This window comes from Manacus vitellinus, unplaced genomic scaffold (genome assembly GCF_001715985.3).
Source record: "Manacus vitellinus isolate BGI_N305 unplaced genomic scaffold, ASM171598v3 scaffold_12_pilon, whole genome shotgun sequence".
Classification (NCBI taxonomy): Eukaryota; Metazoa; Chordata; class Aves; order Passeriformes; family Pipridae; genus Manacus; species Manacus vitellinus.
This window is the reverse complement of record NW_021938949.1, coordinates 10845118-10860903: the sequence shown is the minus strand read 5'-3', so window position 1 is coordinate 10860903 and position 15786 is coordinate 10845118. Positions and strand designations below refer to the sequence as shown.

At 45.6% G+C, this 15786-nt stretch overlaps 1 protein-coding gene across 1 annotated transcript; it reads right to left on the bottom strand.

Moving 5' to 3' along the window:
* Positions 1-1084: 1084 nt before the first annotated feature.
* GPR139 (G protein-coupled receptor 139) lies at positions 1085-6282 on the bottom strand. The gene is made up of 3 exons (XM_029957841.1): positions 6197-6282; positions 5953-6113; positions 1085-2702 (listed from the first exon to the last, which is right to left on the bottom strand). The coding sequence occupies exons 1-3, from the start codon at positions 6280-6282 to the stop codon at positions 1759-1761; spliced, it is 1191 nt and encodes a 396-aa protein (XP_029813701.1). The 3' UTR covers positions 1085-1758.
* Between the last annotated feature and the right edge of the window lie 9504 nt (positions 6283-15786).

The following is a 15786-nucleotide window of genomic DNA, read 5'->3' as shown; positions in this document are numbered from 1 at the left end:
TCCTGAGAACACCCCTCCATGCAAGAGCCAGCCCTTGCCTGGGGACCGGATTTTCACACCTTGTGCCTTTTGCTGCCCTTCCCTTCTGTGCTCGGGTTTGTGGGTTTAGCTCTTGCAGGATGTCAGTATGAGGTGTTGTGCAAACCCACCCTGTGTGGCAGAGGGGAACCAGGCTGTTGTCCAAGACTTTTGCAGACTTGGCATTTCTTAGGGAAAATGCACCAAAGCTGAGCCATCCATGGGTTTTAGAGAGATGCTTTCAGCCCTCAGATCCCACCGCAGTGGGATTGATTGGATCCCTTCTGAAAGGACCCTCTATGTTAGTCCCTGATGCACCATGAGCTCTCTGCTGGCATTGGAGATGGACACAGGCACAAATGCAGTGCTAGCACCAAGGTACTTACTGAGGAGCTGCTGTGTCCACTGACCACACTGTGCTTGTGTTCACCATGTACCTTCACTGCTCTCACATCAGTGAGGCTGCATTAAGTGCCCAATATAGAACAAAAAGGTTGTGGTATGTGGCTCCGAGACCACATGCAAAGATTTGAAAGTGAAAGAAATTAAAAGAAGTACATTTTCAGCCTTCCTGTAAATCTCTGCTTATTTCCTACACTCAGCATTGATGGGATGCTGTTTTTTGAGTGTGAAGGAAAAGAAGTTAACCTACTTTAAGTAAGTGTAATACTTAGATCAGCTTAGACTAAGGCTTTTATGTTTTTACTGCTCTTGGGTATTTAATGAATTTCTTTCATAATTGTTTTTAACAATTAAATGGCAAATCTGCAACAGAAGGGCATCATCCATCAGGAGAAAAGCTTAGGTTGAGGTTTTCATATGTTAATCCCTAAAGGCCTGAACATGGAGGATAACTGAGAATCTGTATTGATTAAGAAGGAACTTGAAGGCTCTGATCACTCCAAACCTCACAGAAGCAACTTTGGTGGAACTTCTGCATCAGGCAGGACTTGGTTTCAAACTTAAAAGTCCTTAGACACCATAACTGAAATAGTTGGGAAAAGATGCTGCTTTTGTTCTTGGCTCTATAAACTTCCCTCCCTCCCTCCTTCCAGCTCCTCTGTCTCAGTCACATTCTTAAATAACAACTTAAACTACATGACTATTGACAGCTTGTGGATTGCTTTCCATGTCAAAGCTGCAACAGGTACTGTATCAGTCCTTGAGCCTTGTTCAAGTGAGCCACAAAAGGGCTTGTCACCACTTGTGTCTCACACGCTGCCTCCTGCAACGAGGTCTTGACAGCAAAACTGTGTGTGGTGGCATTTTGTGTCAGATTCAACACATAATTTTTGGCAAGTGCACACATCAGAAATGGCACCTTCCACAGTACACAAAAGCATCCATTCACTTTGTCGACAGCAAACGACACAGTCGAGCAAGGTTTTGTTGTTGTGTGTTAAAAGGTTGTAATTAAACACTGCTGTGGCTTCGCCCCTCCAATGACTTTGGACTGCACTGATGCTGGGATGCAAAACATTTGAGGGCGGCTGAACACTAAGACTTGAACTCTGAAGCATATTCAAAATGCTATATAAGAGATGGAGGCATTTGCCTTCTTACTTTTCCTTCTAAAATCAAGCGCTCCTGTTCCTTCCTGACAGTCTGCTCTGCCCCTGGTCTCCCAGGGAAATGAAATCAAATGACCACTCTTCAAAACAGCCATTTCAGCAAATTACATCCCGAAGATGTAACCACTTGAAAGGAACTTGCACCCAGAAACTCCAGCTATTGCCCTTTTCATGGTGATATTTTTATAGGCTTTCCATTCTTATCATACTGGTAAACAAGCATTTTGATGCAGTGAGAGTTGGCTGGGGAAATCCAAGGGCTGCTCGTTATGGAAAAGTTATGGTTTGTATAGAATTGCACAGGTTGCTTCTGACACTTAAAGAAGGCTTTCAGTGTGGCAGCTGCCATTGTGCGAAATCTTTTGCTAATAAAACAGTAGAGAAAGAAATTAATTGCAGTGTTCAGCAGTGCAAGCATATTGGCGATGTCCGACACGATATGTACCACCCAGCTGTTGTTTATAGGTGACACGTAGAGGTGATACAATATCATGATGATTCTTGGTGCCCAAAGTATGGCAAAAATAGAAGTTATAGTAAACAAGATGGCTGTTGTTTTCCCTGTGGAGTACCCTCGCAGTCGGAAATTGCTCTTTCGCCGCAGCTTGTACACAATGATGGAATTCAGGATGAAGAAGATGGAGCAGGGCACTAAGTAAACAGTAAAGCAGTGGACCCAAATGAGGACATGATGCATTGATGTGCTTATGTAGTCTTCAATCCAAATATTGGGCCACCAGTAGTAGGGAATGCTGGTCAAAAAGCAGGTGATATAGACACTTACTATGACTTTTCGAGTACGAGCAGGGTAGGAGACTGTGTGATACTTCAGCGGGTGGCACACAGCTATGTACCTATCGATGGTTAGTGGAACTGTAATCCAAATGGAGGTGTGGATGGAAGAAAATTCCAAGACCTCAATTATTTTGTCCAGTACCTGAGGCATCTGTTTGTTTAAGATGAAGTCTTCCATGAGGAAATCAACAAAGACGATGAAGAAGAGAACCAGGATGTCAGCAGCAGCCAGAGCTAGAAGATAGTTATAGGAGGACTTCTGCCTGCGAGCTACAAGCTGGGAGAGGATGATGACTGTCAAGATGTTTGCTGTGGAGAAAGAAACGCAAAGTTAGGCTATTAAGGTGTAACACCAGCTTTTCTGAGCGCTCGTTTGGACTGCTCAAGCACTTCGCAGCATGATCACCTTTATTAAATTTAAACCAGAAGGAAAATGCCACAGTCAGGTTCCTCAGAGAAACTGTTGCAATGGGAGGAGCATGTGGCCCTGCTCTCAGCTGTGGAATACACATCCTGAGCAGAGGGTTCTGGGCCCCCTGTCCATGCACACAGAGGCAGGGGTAGCAGGAGTAAAAAGCTAATAGCTCACATGCACATTTTCCCTTGGTTATCACCTTGCTTTTTTTACTTTTTTGTTTAACCAGGGACAAATGAGAAGGGTGGGATGGGCTCTGGAGTAAAACACATTTTGTCTCTCATCCCAGCTTGTGGTACCTGACTGTTTCAGAACTGAAACCAAAGCCACCTGGATTAGGCAATTCTCTCTTGACTGAGTGGGCTCCCAATCGAGAGAAGGACTTTCAGGGAAACAAGTGTCCTCAGCTCTTCCTGAGATTCTTCTGTGATTCAGTCATTCCTGTCTGACCTGCTCTCTTACTCATGGGCTCTGGGGAAGCATCTCCCTTCCCACCACTGAGACAGTCAGCTCCACCAAGACCTGCCTGCTTACCCAGAGCTGCCCTTTAGAAGTCCTTCAGCTGGAAGGCATTTTTCCTCTAAAGTGATATAATTTAGCCTTAAATGAAATCCTGCTGGTCACATCAGACATGATGGATGTTCTGATTCAGCATGAGTGTAAACATCCCTGAATTTCCCAAAAAGCGCCTGTTTGCAACTCTCTGGCCACAATACAGACCCGTCACCCAGATGTACTGCATGGCAGTGAAATAATATTGTGGTGAAGTGCTGAAGTGTCTTTGCTCTGCTCTGTCACTACCTGGTTTGCCTCAGTTTTCTAAATCTTTGGTTAAACTTAGATATACTTTAATGTCTTCTTGAACCAGTGCTACAAGGGATCAGTCCTACAACCCCTGGCCAGGCAGAGCTCCCCATGAATATAAACAGCCTTTGCAATCCTTGAGAGCTTTCCTGGTGCACTAAGGTGCAACCAAATTTTAACTACTTGCTCTCGTTTACTAGAATTTACTGTGTAGTCTTGAAGTGGGGAAAAAAATAATTCTATTATTCCTACTATCACTATGGCTGGAATGAGACAGGCAAGATTGTTCCCATTAGAAGTTGGTATCACTTGGCTAGAATAATACTTGAAGTAGTGCTTAAAAATCAGAACTCTGGTGTACTGTACAAGAGGCTGCCAAATGTTTGTAGTTGATACTTTCCTAAGTGTTCTATAAATCACCTCTTCTGTGCATTCAGTGCTTCAAACATTTCTGCCAGCTTTGATGGATTTCCCAAAACAAATCAACAATACTTGTAAGGATTCCTTTAAATCAGAGAGAAAGGAAGTTGCTGACATTAAGGTAATGATAACTTAGGATACATGTCCTACAACTGGAAATGCTCATTTTTTAAAAACTGTTTTACTTGGCACTGAAAAAAACTTCCTCCTTCATAAGTGCCTTCAAAGCCTGCTGTCTGGAAGCGGATTTCTGCCACCAGGGAAATGAACTGCAGCAGAGTGAATGATTTTGACTAACAGCCTTCATCAGCCCTCACCTATTTTTGTATTAACTTAATGTATTAATTTTGTATCTTGGAACAAAACTAAACAAAACATGACAATCAACTGACTCCTTCCCTATATTATAAAAAAAAAAAAAAAAGGCAGCATGATCTTTCCAAGGTATCGTCTCGAATTGCCTTCAGGGGAATTTTCCTGATTCTGTCCTCCATTAATGGGAATGCAACTGCATTGATTTCAGCTCAGAGCAGACGTGGGAGACAAGAGGTGATACAGTCAGAACTGCTGTGTCATTTTTCACTTACTTGCTTACGAAATGCCTCTGTTGTGCCTGCTGATGAGCCCTGGAGGTGCAGTGAGTGATGTACTGTCAAGGAAATCCTCGAGCTGGAGTGTTTATCATGGCTCTGCAGCCACTGCTGGTTTTGGCCAGACAGACTGACTGGCTCGGCTTCAGATATTGGATGTGACCCATGGGGCGCATCTTCTCTTTAAATCCTCTGGATTTGACTCATTCCAGTGGCAGCATCTGGAGCCAGCGTGCAGCAAGAGGGATGTCTCAAGACACTGGTCCCTGCTGGTAACTGGCCTGACTGTCAGAGCAGCTCCTGCAGGGATGCTGAAGCCAGGCTGTGCCCAGGCACAGCAGATCCACTCCCTACACCTTCTAATAACCCCACTCAGTTTTGCTACAGGAGCAAATTTATGATCAGTCCTTTCCTCTGTACCCTCTGCCCCTGCCTCTCAGGGTTACCAGCCATGGCAGTAACAGCATGTGCTGAAGTGCAAGTTATTCATCTAAGGCCAGCAAAGCCTTGCCTGGTGAGTTGGATTAGAAAATTGATCTGACAAAATACATGCTAGCTCTATCCCATTTTTTCTGCAAGGGTTACTGTATCTTGCACTGGAAATGCTTTCCCTGGGATCACATTCAAGCCTTTTCTGGCTGGATGATATGAAATACAGTAACATCACTTACTTTGTGAAAACAGATATATACTGGGGTGCAGCAGAAAGTTGCCAGTGTGACAGTGTCTTAGCACAGGGTTTGTGAGTGTTTTTCTTGCTGCATACTGTATAGGGGAAGTGTAGATGGGCTATGAATGTCTCAGTCCTTCACCCATTTCCTAGCCAGTGTTGAGTTAGTCCTTGGTGTGTCCTCAAACACTGCCTCAAACTCAGTAAAATGGAAAATGTGTGGGCACACAGCTCTGTGTGAACAACTGTGTCCTTGTGCCAGTGTATCTGTAAGTCCTGCTCTTTTGTTCTCCTGTGGGCAAAAATTACCCACTGTGGGTGAAAGGTGATGGAAGAGTATTTGCAACCATATTTTAACCTGGCTGACCCTAATCCTTCCACTAATACTGTAGTGTGTGATGAGGACTATGGCAGAGATGGTGATGACGGAGATAGAAAAGTATCTGTCTCTACTGTAACATACGTGGAGCCACAGCTGTTGGGGAGGTCAGCACCCCTAAATTGTCCTGGACGGTACACTGCCCATTTCTTGCAGTGTTTTTTTCTAGATACTAAGTGGTTAAGATAATTTGAATTTGAAAGAGATTGATCACTGTGCTGGGAGATGATTAGGGGATGACAGATGGGAATTTATGCCAGCGTCGCATGCTGCAGTGCAGTATTCTGAATTTATAAATATCTGGTTGAGAACCAGGGCTTGATTAGGGACTAGCTGGCTGAAGCCTTGAGGTGCCTTTGGCAGATGATTAGAAGCAACTGTATGAAATGGCAGTCTCAATTCTTTCCCTTCAGGCCTGAGGATGCCTTTGAGGCACAGTGTCTGAAGGTCTCTGATACCCAAACACCCTTGGCCCACACTGCTCAAAATATGGCAACCTTCTAACTCATCCAGGCTTCATCATGGGACACTCACATCTTTCCTTTGACGTCTCCCCTGACTTTATCAGCTTCTGAGTACAAACTGTAGCACTGAAATTCACGCCATTGGAGGTTCTGCATGTCTGAGAGGGATCTCCCTTTAGGAGTAACTTTGGTTCTCATGTGGATTTGGGTTTACTTCCCATACTGAAGCCATGCTGCCGTGGCTGCAGAGCCCAGGCAATCTTCTGTGCCTCCTCAAAGCAGTGCCTGTGACCTAAGGGCACAGTTTTTTCTCCAGCTTCTTAGTTCATGGATTACAGTCATCGCTCAAATAGTGTCTAAGGACGGCCTTTGCAGGGGATTCGAAGAGCTCCTTTCACTGACTATCACCACTGCACGTGAGCTTAAGCAGGAGCGATTGTATCTGGGTAAAGAAGAAATAGGCGTATTTCTGGGCTTTCTGGTTTGGGTTTTTTTTTTAATTGAGAGCACTTTGCCCGAACACAGCAGCCCATGCAGTGTAACAGCCACTACAACACGAGCAGCAGTGCCGTGGTGCTGGGGACAAGGCTGGCTGTGTGGCTCAGCAGTTCAGCATTACTAACCACCTAAATGAAGTAGCCACGAGTGTCGCTCGCTGAGTGTGATAAACATTAGGCCACACAATATAATGGACATCTTTTACCCAATACAGTTGTTGCTAGGATCCCTAGGATCCCCACAAATAATTGTGCAATGTACGAAACTTCTCTGCAGGCCTGGCGTTAGTCACCTGACCGGCACAGAGAGACAGCTTACAAATGGGAAATTTTAAGTTGCTTTAGAAAATATGTTAGTAACACCTCGGTCTTAGATTTAGAAACTCTGAGAATGGAAGTACAACATGCTAAAAATATACGGTGAGAACAAGGGATGTTTTGGCTTGATGGCAATAGGTGATTTCCTCTAAACTAGGAGGCAATATTCAAATGTAAACAGGTACTGTGTCCAGCAGCCAGATCTGACCACGGTTACTAATGCACCAATAGTTACTAGGCTGGAGATAAGGATGGCATTTAGCCCTTACTTTGTGTGGGAGCTCTCTGGGGAAGCTGATGACAAGGGTTGATTTCTGATGGAAGTGCTACATAACAGGAATTATTTAAAAAGAAACTCAGAATTGCTGTGGCAATTTAAATACTTGTTTATTACTGAAGTTGGCTATAGCTGGTTATGTGGCCTTTGAAAATGACCCCTGGATGCTGTTTGCCCTTAAAAATGATAGGGCAGGTCCACGTTTTCCTCTTACAGCCAATATGAATCAAACTCAGCACTAGAGCAGATGGGGACAGTCTCTGTGAACTGTGCCTCAATTTGTTCCTCTCTTTTATTATCATATCCTGAGATCCTTCCTTAAACTGTTGTGAAGCGTAAAGAGATACTTTATAGAATATAATTAGCGCAACACAAGTTTTTGCTTCCCTGGGAGTTCCTGTGAGGATTGATTTTTGAAAATAAATGGATTTATTTGCTGTTCAATTGTCTGAGCGCTGTCGAACAGCTCATGGCGAGGCACCCCCAGGAGGGAAGAGCTGTCAGCCCCTTCTGCTGGTGCCTGCATTATCTCCGTGGGGATGGAGGGGGATATAAGCAAAAAAAAAATGAGCATCATAAAAACTACAGCAGACACGGATGTAGGACTGCTACTGGAGCAGGTTTCACATCTTGTAGGAAGGCTCTCATGTGGTTTGTGCTTAGAAATCCCACATGCAGGGACAGACCACACCAGTTCTGAGGGTGAAAGAGAACTTGGAGGTAGAGGATGGCCAACAGGACAACCTGAACTCCCTTTTATATGCAGGAGACTGGGTTAGTCACTGCCAGAGAAAACACAGCATGGCCTTGCACTTACAAGTCACGAGTGAATGAACGAGTTAGCGCCAGAGGCCGGATTCTGACAAGGAAATCTGGCCTCTGGGGCCATTTTTCTCACTAACAGCATTTATTAGCTGAGACGGCTCTGGGGAAGGATGCAGTGAATGAGGTACTCTGCTCTGAGGCTGGCATTAGCCATCAGTGGGTCATGGAGGCCAGAGGAGGATTTTAATCCAGGAAAAGCACTTCCTCGCTGTTGGAGGCCACAGATGCAGTAATGGCATGGAGGTGCCAGTGGCTGGTATTCACTTTGAACCTTGCCAGCCACTGAGGCTGGAGTGCAGTAGCTTTGTCTGGCAGAAAGGTGTAATTACACTGCGCTGCTTTTGGCTTTCCTAGACCATTGGAGTATGATTTTTTCATAGTCTTTATAAAATAGGGCTATTTCTGCAGTATGAGAAGGAACACTGGGCTAAGACACAGGAAGGTCTGGTTTGTGCTCACTGGTGACACATGTGTGTGAACGTGACAGGGATCTGGTTCTCCTCTTGCCATCTTCACCCTCTTCATCTGCCTTTCCTGAGCTGGGCCTACAGGGTAGAAAGTCTCTAATGACTCTCAGGAATTCTCCCCTGCCTCCCCAAAGCCTTTCTTAGAGGCACTCACACAAGGATAAAAATGTCTAAAATGCACATCTCAAAATCTAGCCTCACATTTTGCTACCAGAGCAGTAAAGCTTTCCAATGGAAATTGATGCTGGGAAGAGAAAAAGCAATCTGCAAAATAATGCAGAAATCATAAAAGGAATTTGGTTATTCATGCAACATATCTGGACAGACAGAGATGTTCAAGGCAATTCAGGTGTCTCATTTGGCAAGTGTCTGTGGCTTCTACATGTGGGCTGTCAGCACAGTGTAAGAGGTCCCAGGCTGAGTAACTTGAGCTCAAGGGTGACAAAACCATTCTACCCCTCTGATACCAAATGCCAAAGCACTGAGGCAGGTGCCAAAGGTGTTTCATGGGATGACTGGGATGGAGAGAGGATGTGATTTCATAAGGGCACTGGCATGAATTCTTTACTGAACATGAATAATTAAGAGGATTTTACCTCTGATTGTGGTTTTGCTAAAATAAACCAGTCTTTATGTCTTCCTAAAGCATTAGCTAATGCAGTAGGAGCTCATGCTTGCAAACCCCATGGCCAAGCTTTCTCAGAGACTACGCCAATTTTACACAATATGCAGGAAATTACAGACTATGTAAAACCATTGCAGTTTGGCTTTATTCCCCCCACAGAGACTATACTGCATCCACACTAGATATATCACTCTTTGGTGTGCTAGTCTGGACATTGAAGAAAACACTCTTGGAGGGAACAAACATTTGAGAAATATCCTAGTCTGATATAACAGACTGACAGGTAATTTGTCTTGAAACCAAAAGCAACCTCTAGTGCCCCTGTCTGTGCAGCCAATGGTCCATTATGATTGAAAAGAGGGAGAAGCTAAACGACTGTTGCAAGGACTCTCTGTTTCAGTTGGTAGAAGGGAACAATTTTAGTGAAAAAGATGTTCGAGGTTTCAATAGGCAAGGTTCTCTCCTCTTCCATGAATAAAGGGATAGAACTCTTTTTTTGTCGTCTTCTGTACTTCTAATTCAGGTCCTACTTGGCTGCCTTTACTTCATTCTCTCTGCACAACCATATTGGTGTCCTGGGGGGCAACCCAATACCATCTTCTCTCATCAGGTCACTCTGAGAACAGCACCAACAGCACTCCAGACATTGGGGTTTAGGATCCTTATGTACTTTTCTGTATCCTGCAGAATGAAAATGGATTTGTGTGTAAGGTCTCCTGTTCTCGAGGAGTTAATTTCGGCTTTGTTTCCTTTTCTGGTGTCTCAAAGCTAACGGGAAAAGAGATCATAGGCTCAAAAAGACCACCTGAAACAGAAAGGTGAAAGCTTTTGTGGACAGGGATTGCTTTGCACTTGGTGTGTGAAAGCAGAGGGCACCTCATCAGGACATCTCCGCGTTGTTTGTTTGCCTACAGCAAATTGTTTCGTTGTATGCGGATGAAGGCCTGCTCCTGCTGGCTTGTTTCTGCTGATTCACCCCCATTTTATGGAAGGAAGCAGAAAGAGGATGAGGAGGACAGAACTAAATAAGGGAGTGGATGAAGAACAGCAGGATATTAGACTGCCTAGTGTTTCTGAATGTTTTGACTTCTTCACAACTGGGGGCTCAGCATTACCCACCTACCGTGAAAACTGGCTGTGCTCTCTCTTATGTGTCGTTGTCATTTCAAGGAAAAATCTCCTCTGGAGTTTTTCCTTCCCAATCCATTTTAGCAGCCTGCCATGCAAGGTTGTGCACTTCATAGTCTACTGAGCCTCCCAAATATGGCACCTCATTATCATTACAGCCCTGACAGCGTTGTTTCCTACTGACGTGGCAGAAGAAAACCAAAGCTAGCAGTTGTACTCTGTAGTGGCGTCCAGAAATGTGGAATCAACTTCTTCACAATCCATGCATTAGCATGGGTTCATCCACATGCTGCTTTTCAGGCTGCAGGACTGTAGTGGCCACAGTCTGCAGATGTACTGACCAAACTAAATCACTCCTATCTACACACCTTGCTGTCACCGGTTCTGTGCAGGAACAGAATGAATTTATTCTTTTTTGAGATGATTCTTCTTTCCTTACAGAACAAGCATTCATTTTACAATAGGAAATGACTCATTTTAAGCATGTTAGCAGTAGTTTTGTTCCCCTCTGTCCTGTAGTACTACTGTAAATGTGCTGTAGTGCCCTTCAGTTGTTCCAATAGCTGAGCTAAAGTTCTGGCAATTTATTTTTCCTCTTTTAAGTAGGATGCAATGTACTGGCCTTGCATCCAATTCAGATTTTAAGTCAGAGAAAGTATGGTCTTTGAATGAAAGGGTGGCTGAATCAGGTCTCAGGAGGGTTTGGTTCTTATTCATTGTGTGAACTCTGCCTAATGAGCGACAGCTGAAGAGTGCTGTTTTTTCAAGGTCATAACTGTACATGTAACAATTCTCCCACTCATATTTTCAGATCTTCCTTTCCTGTTGTTCAGGTGTGCTGTTATGAGAAAGGCTATTTATTCAGGTGCTAGAAATGCTCTCTTTAATCAGAAGCCTGTACTGTGATTGCAAAAGAATATACTAGGCAGCAGATGGCAGGAATTCAAAACAAGCCAGACATTTCTATAGTGCTGTGTGCTGTATGTACACCTACCTTCTGCCTGCTTTGGTATTTACTGGGTATTACGTGCCACATTAGCCATCAACAAACGTTGCTACCTGTCTCTCTTCCTGCTCGTGGTACTAACAGGGTTACAGCTGTAAGCACAGAACTGGCAACACTCCTTGGGTCTCGTTCCCCCACTCGTGCCAAGGAGCAGAGGGAACACAGCTGGGCTGTTGTGTGGTGGTGGTCTCTTAGATCAGGGGTGCTCAGCCCACCAACGGGACCTGCCTTGCCAGGATGATGATCCTGGCATGCACACCTCCCACGTAGCCTCCTTATTCCAAACTTTACACAAGGACAAGGCTCCAGAAGGACCAGTTCTCCATTGTTTCAGCTTTTCCTGTGGCTATACTGCAGTTTGCATGGGCACAGTGCACCCGTGTGTCAGTCCAACACCCTGGGAAGCATCTGGCTTGTTGAGCAAGGACAGCCAGTCTGTCATTTTTTAGGGGAAGGTCCATAACGTGTCTCTCTCTCTTCACAGTGTGTTAAAACAGTTAGGCATCCCTGCTGAGCTTACATGTTCCTCCAGGTCAGGACTACAGCTTCTCTCCCTCTGCATGGAGCCCTCTGAGTGCACTCTGTGCATGGCTGGGCTTTGAATAACCTGGGTTGTCCCCATCTCACAACACCTTGTTCAGCAGCTGGTCTGACACAAACATTACCTCCTTGTACCCTCCAGCTGAGAGCATCCATGTGTGTCCCAGCTGCTTTCCCAAGCTTGTGAAGTCCTGAATCTGTGACTGATTTTATGTAAAAGCCTAAAGCACAAATAAAAGAAACAGTTGTGGACCAGGCTCCCAAAGTTTGGAGCGGCTCTTCCCTGGGGCATCCCCTCCTGGGGATGCTGTAAGGGTGCTGGGTACCTGCCTGTGCTTTGTGTTGCTGGGATGTGATGACCCCAGAAGCCAAGGGCCCAGAAGCAAGGTAGGCAACTGACTGAGGAGCAAAGTGGAATCAGCAATCCCACACTAGGAAAGCCAGATTTCACTCTGCCTCTTGCATTGTCAGAAGGAGATGAGCCCTGGGAACATTGATCAGGCCAGACTCTGGTCTAGGAAATGCTGCTGCTCTGTCCTCTCAGGACCAATACACTCTACTCCCGATGGAAAAGGTGGCTGCCTGCAAGGCAAGCCTGTTGCAGCTGCATCTTCTCATGAAGCAGGAATTAAAGTCAAAGCCAGGTGTCTGCAGCAAGCAGCGTTGCTTCTGTGCCTGACCTTCCTGGTTGTGTTCAGTGGCCCGGCCACAGCAGGAGCAATTTTGTGCAGCTGCTTTGCGCAGCTCTCACTGACAAAGGGACAGACCGAGTGGTACCTGCTGCTCTTTGCTTTCTCACCTTTACCAGCCCCCTCCTGGACTAAAACAGAGCAATTTATTCCCTCCCCTACAGCCAATATCATCTCTTCTTTAGCATTTTCTCTCACTAAAGCAAGAAACTTCCATTAAGACTTTTTGCAGTCCCTCTCTTGCTTCCCAATTAACTGCAGGTGCTTCAAAGGTTCTCTCCGACTGACAGACAAGGGGAGTGCAGGGTTAGTAAAGCAGGGGCTGCAGAACAGCTCCATAAATGAGAAACCCTCCCCTCTAAATAGGAGAATGACCCTACTTCCAGTGCCTCTGCCTTGCTCTCCTCCTCACCCTTGTACTGGCAGTTTCTCCTTGTTCCGTGCATCCTGCTCCTGAGGCACACCACTCCCGGTAGCACAACCGCACACTTGTGGGACATCTTTGCACATGTGCACTCATAACAAGTTTTGAAAAACTGTCTCTGTGTTGTCAGCCTCTGCTTAGAGGGAAAAGACGCAGCCTCCTGCCCCAGCTGATGGAAGGCATGACCTCCCCGGCCGAGCTGTAACCACCTTTGTGCGTGGTACCAGTCACACAGGTTGGTGTAGTGCTGCTTCTGTGGTTGCCCCTCTTTGCAGGGCACAGCCTGGCCCTTGCCTCTGTGTGCTAAATACCATGGCAGGGATGAAGGGAGTCCACTTTGCTCTCTCTCCTCCCTATCTTTTACAGACTTTCTAGTGCCTGGTTGAACAGAGAGGGAGAAGGAGCCAGTGCTGAGAACAGGCTCTGCTGAGGTACCTGGGTTATACATGGGCAGTAGGGGAAGGATGCTTCCTCTGCATGCACAGTCAGGCCTGGCATCACTTGGCCTCAACGTGGAGTTGTTGAGTTAGTGAAATTTCCTTCAGACACTACAGCAGGAAAGACAGAAACAGTTAACCGGTTTCTCCTCTTATCAGTCTTTCTCTAAGATTTGGGGCAATGAGTTAACTGTTTCCATTTCAGCAAAACACTGCACCAGTGCTGTTTCTGAGGACAGAACCTTGACAGTGTTTCTCTTAAATTCTTGGCACCATGCAAAGCTACTTAAGATCCCACATACTTCAGAGTTCTTTTTCTAACAGCCAATAAAGTCTGCTACCTTTACAATTTTCTAATGTTAGAAAATTTTCAAATTAAAACATGAAAAGCTCTTTTTAGTGCTTCTCTTGCCCTGTGCCCCATCCCCGATGAAGCATGGCTGTGTGAGTCTTCCCCTAAACATATTTAGCTTGTTCTCATCTCTGTGCAGTCTAAGGGTGAGAATCATGAATTTCTCATGCACTCAGCATACTGTGCATTTATTCAACATACTGTACCTGTGCAATGACTTCAGGTGTTAGTACCAGTGTTATCCTCAGATCATGTGCACTGAGCACATGTATGCCTGATATAAGCTCATTGAACTCAGCAGTGTTGCACTACCAAATGCTTTGGCTAGTTCTGTTGAGCACTGTCACAGGTGCCACTGCTCTAATCAACTGATGTCTGATCCCTTGGAAATGCATGTCACCATTGCTAATTTGGATCGTGTACTGATTTTAACCATGTTCTTAGAATGACAGCATTAGGTCTGTAATTATAATGCAGTATCTGTAGGGAGCCGGTGCAAGTATGTGCAGAACACTCATTAAATTTTTTTTCTTGTCTGTTCATGTAAGACTTTCCCCTGTATGAGACATACAAAGGCAAGCTTAGCCACAGACTGCTTCATGACAACTTCTTCACCTGATAATTTTGAGAGGGTCTTGGTCATTTCCTAGAGGACTGGTGTTAAAATCAGAGCTTTTTATATGGACATCTAAGCAGCCCCTAAGGGATTAATGAAGAGGAAGCTACCACCTCATCCCTGCTGGCTGGGTCTCTTTGGGTCAGGGCTGAGACTTGTCAGTGCTGTGGAGCAGACACTTGCCTGTGCTCTACATCCTCTGTGGGCAAATTCAGAACTTAACTTTCCAGTTCTCTGAACTATTAGCCAATGTTCAAATTTTAATTATGAGCCAGGAAGGGAAAAAAACCAAAAACAACACAAAGAACATCAATTCATATGCAGAGTGGTAATTGCATGTGTGCTGTTCAGAGGCAGGCTTCTCTTCATGTCTGATTAAAAATTTTTCTATGAATTAATTGCTTGAAGAAGGAATTAAGATGAACAAAACATTTAGAAATTGTAGACTATTAACTATCATTGCTGCTTGCCATTCCACATGGCACTTTAAATGTAGCTGTACAAGGAAACAACCAAACTCTTGTTCGGCATCCTTAAAATACCAGTTCATCTTGGTGCATGAGATTGCTCTAACTTTACCCCGACTCATTCTGCCTGTCCTTGGGATCACTCTAAGTTACTCTCAGGTTGGAGGCGTTAAGCTCTGCCCACTGGAGCCCAATCTGTAACTATAACAGCTCTCGGTGGTCCTGCGTGCCAAGGTGTCTTGCTGGCAGCCACAGGCAGCCCCCTAGGGATGAGGTACCTGCTCAGCCCTTGTCTCAGCTGAGACAGTGCTGCTGATGTGATGCTCGTGTAGCATCTGCACATTTTGAGCTGTGGGCACCTGCGTGCTGGCAGCGGTGTCTCACAGGTGTTCACACCCAAGACTGAGACATCCTTTCCTTCCCTATCTGGGATGTCTCTAGCTTTTCTCATCTCCAGCATCTCTGTATTGTCTTTGTCCCCTTTTTAAGTAGGAAATTTCTCTGAGAGTTACACAGGCTGGAGGCTGGTGCCTGTGAGCTGGGACTTTGTTCCAAGCCCTGTACCTGTATTCAGGGGTCTCAGTGTCAGCGTTGCAGTGCACTGACCCCAAGACTGGACTTTATAAGTACTGTCCTGCTCCACCAGCCACAGGGATGGGCTCAGGAGCATGACAACTGTCTGCTAACATTCCGACAGCGTGCTCCTTCCCCAGCCAAGTTCTGTACTGCTGGCATGTTGCTCCTAAAGCCCAGGGAATAAGGCGGAGATTTGCACCAGAAAAACTCGGCAGCTACACTTGTGCTTACTGCTGGCCCGGCACGCGATCGGTGGGGACCAGACCCGGCCGTCTCGGTACCGCTCTGGCACTCACATGGCCAAATTGATAACGACAAGAAACTTCACGACAGGCTGACTCTGTACTGTCAAGTTCAAAGTCAGGGTGCCCGAGGCCGGGTGGGAAAGCGGCCGCAGCAGCAGCGGTGCGATGGCA

Bases quoted from the DNA above. Each gene is read 5' to 3' on its own strand.
- GPR139 (XM_029957841.1), bottom strand. From the start codon at position 6,282: ATGCAGAACCTCCAATGGCGTGAATTTCAGTGCTACAGTTTGTACTCA. The intron at 6,114-6,196 runs GTGAGTGTCCCA...TTTGGGTATCAG, and splicing joins GGAGACGTCAAAGGAAAGAT to AGACCTTCAGACACTGTGCC. The intron at 2,703-5,952 runs ATTCAGAATACT...TTTGCGTTTCTT, and splicing joins TCTCAACCAGATATTTATAA to TCTCCACAGCAAACATCTTG.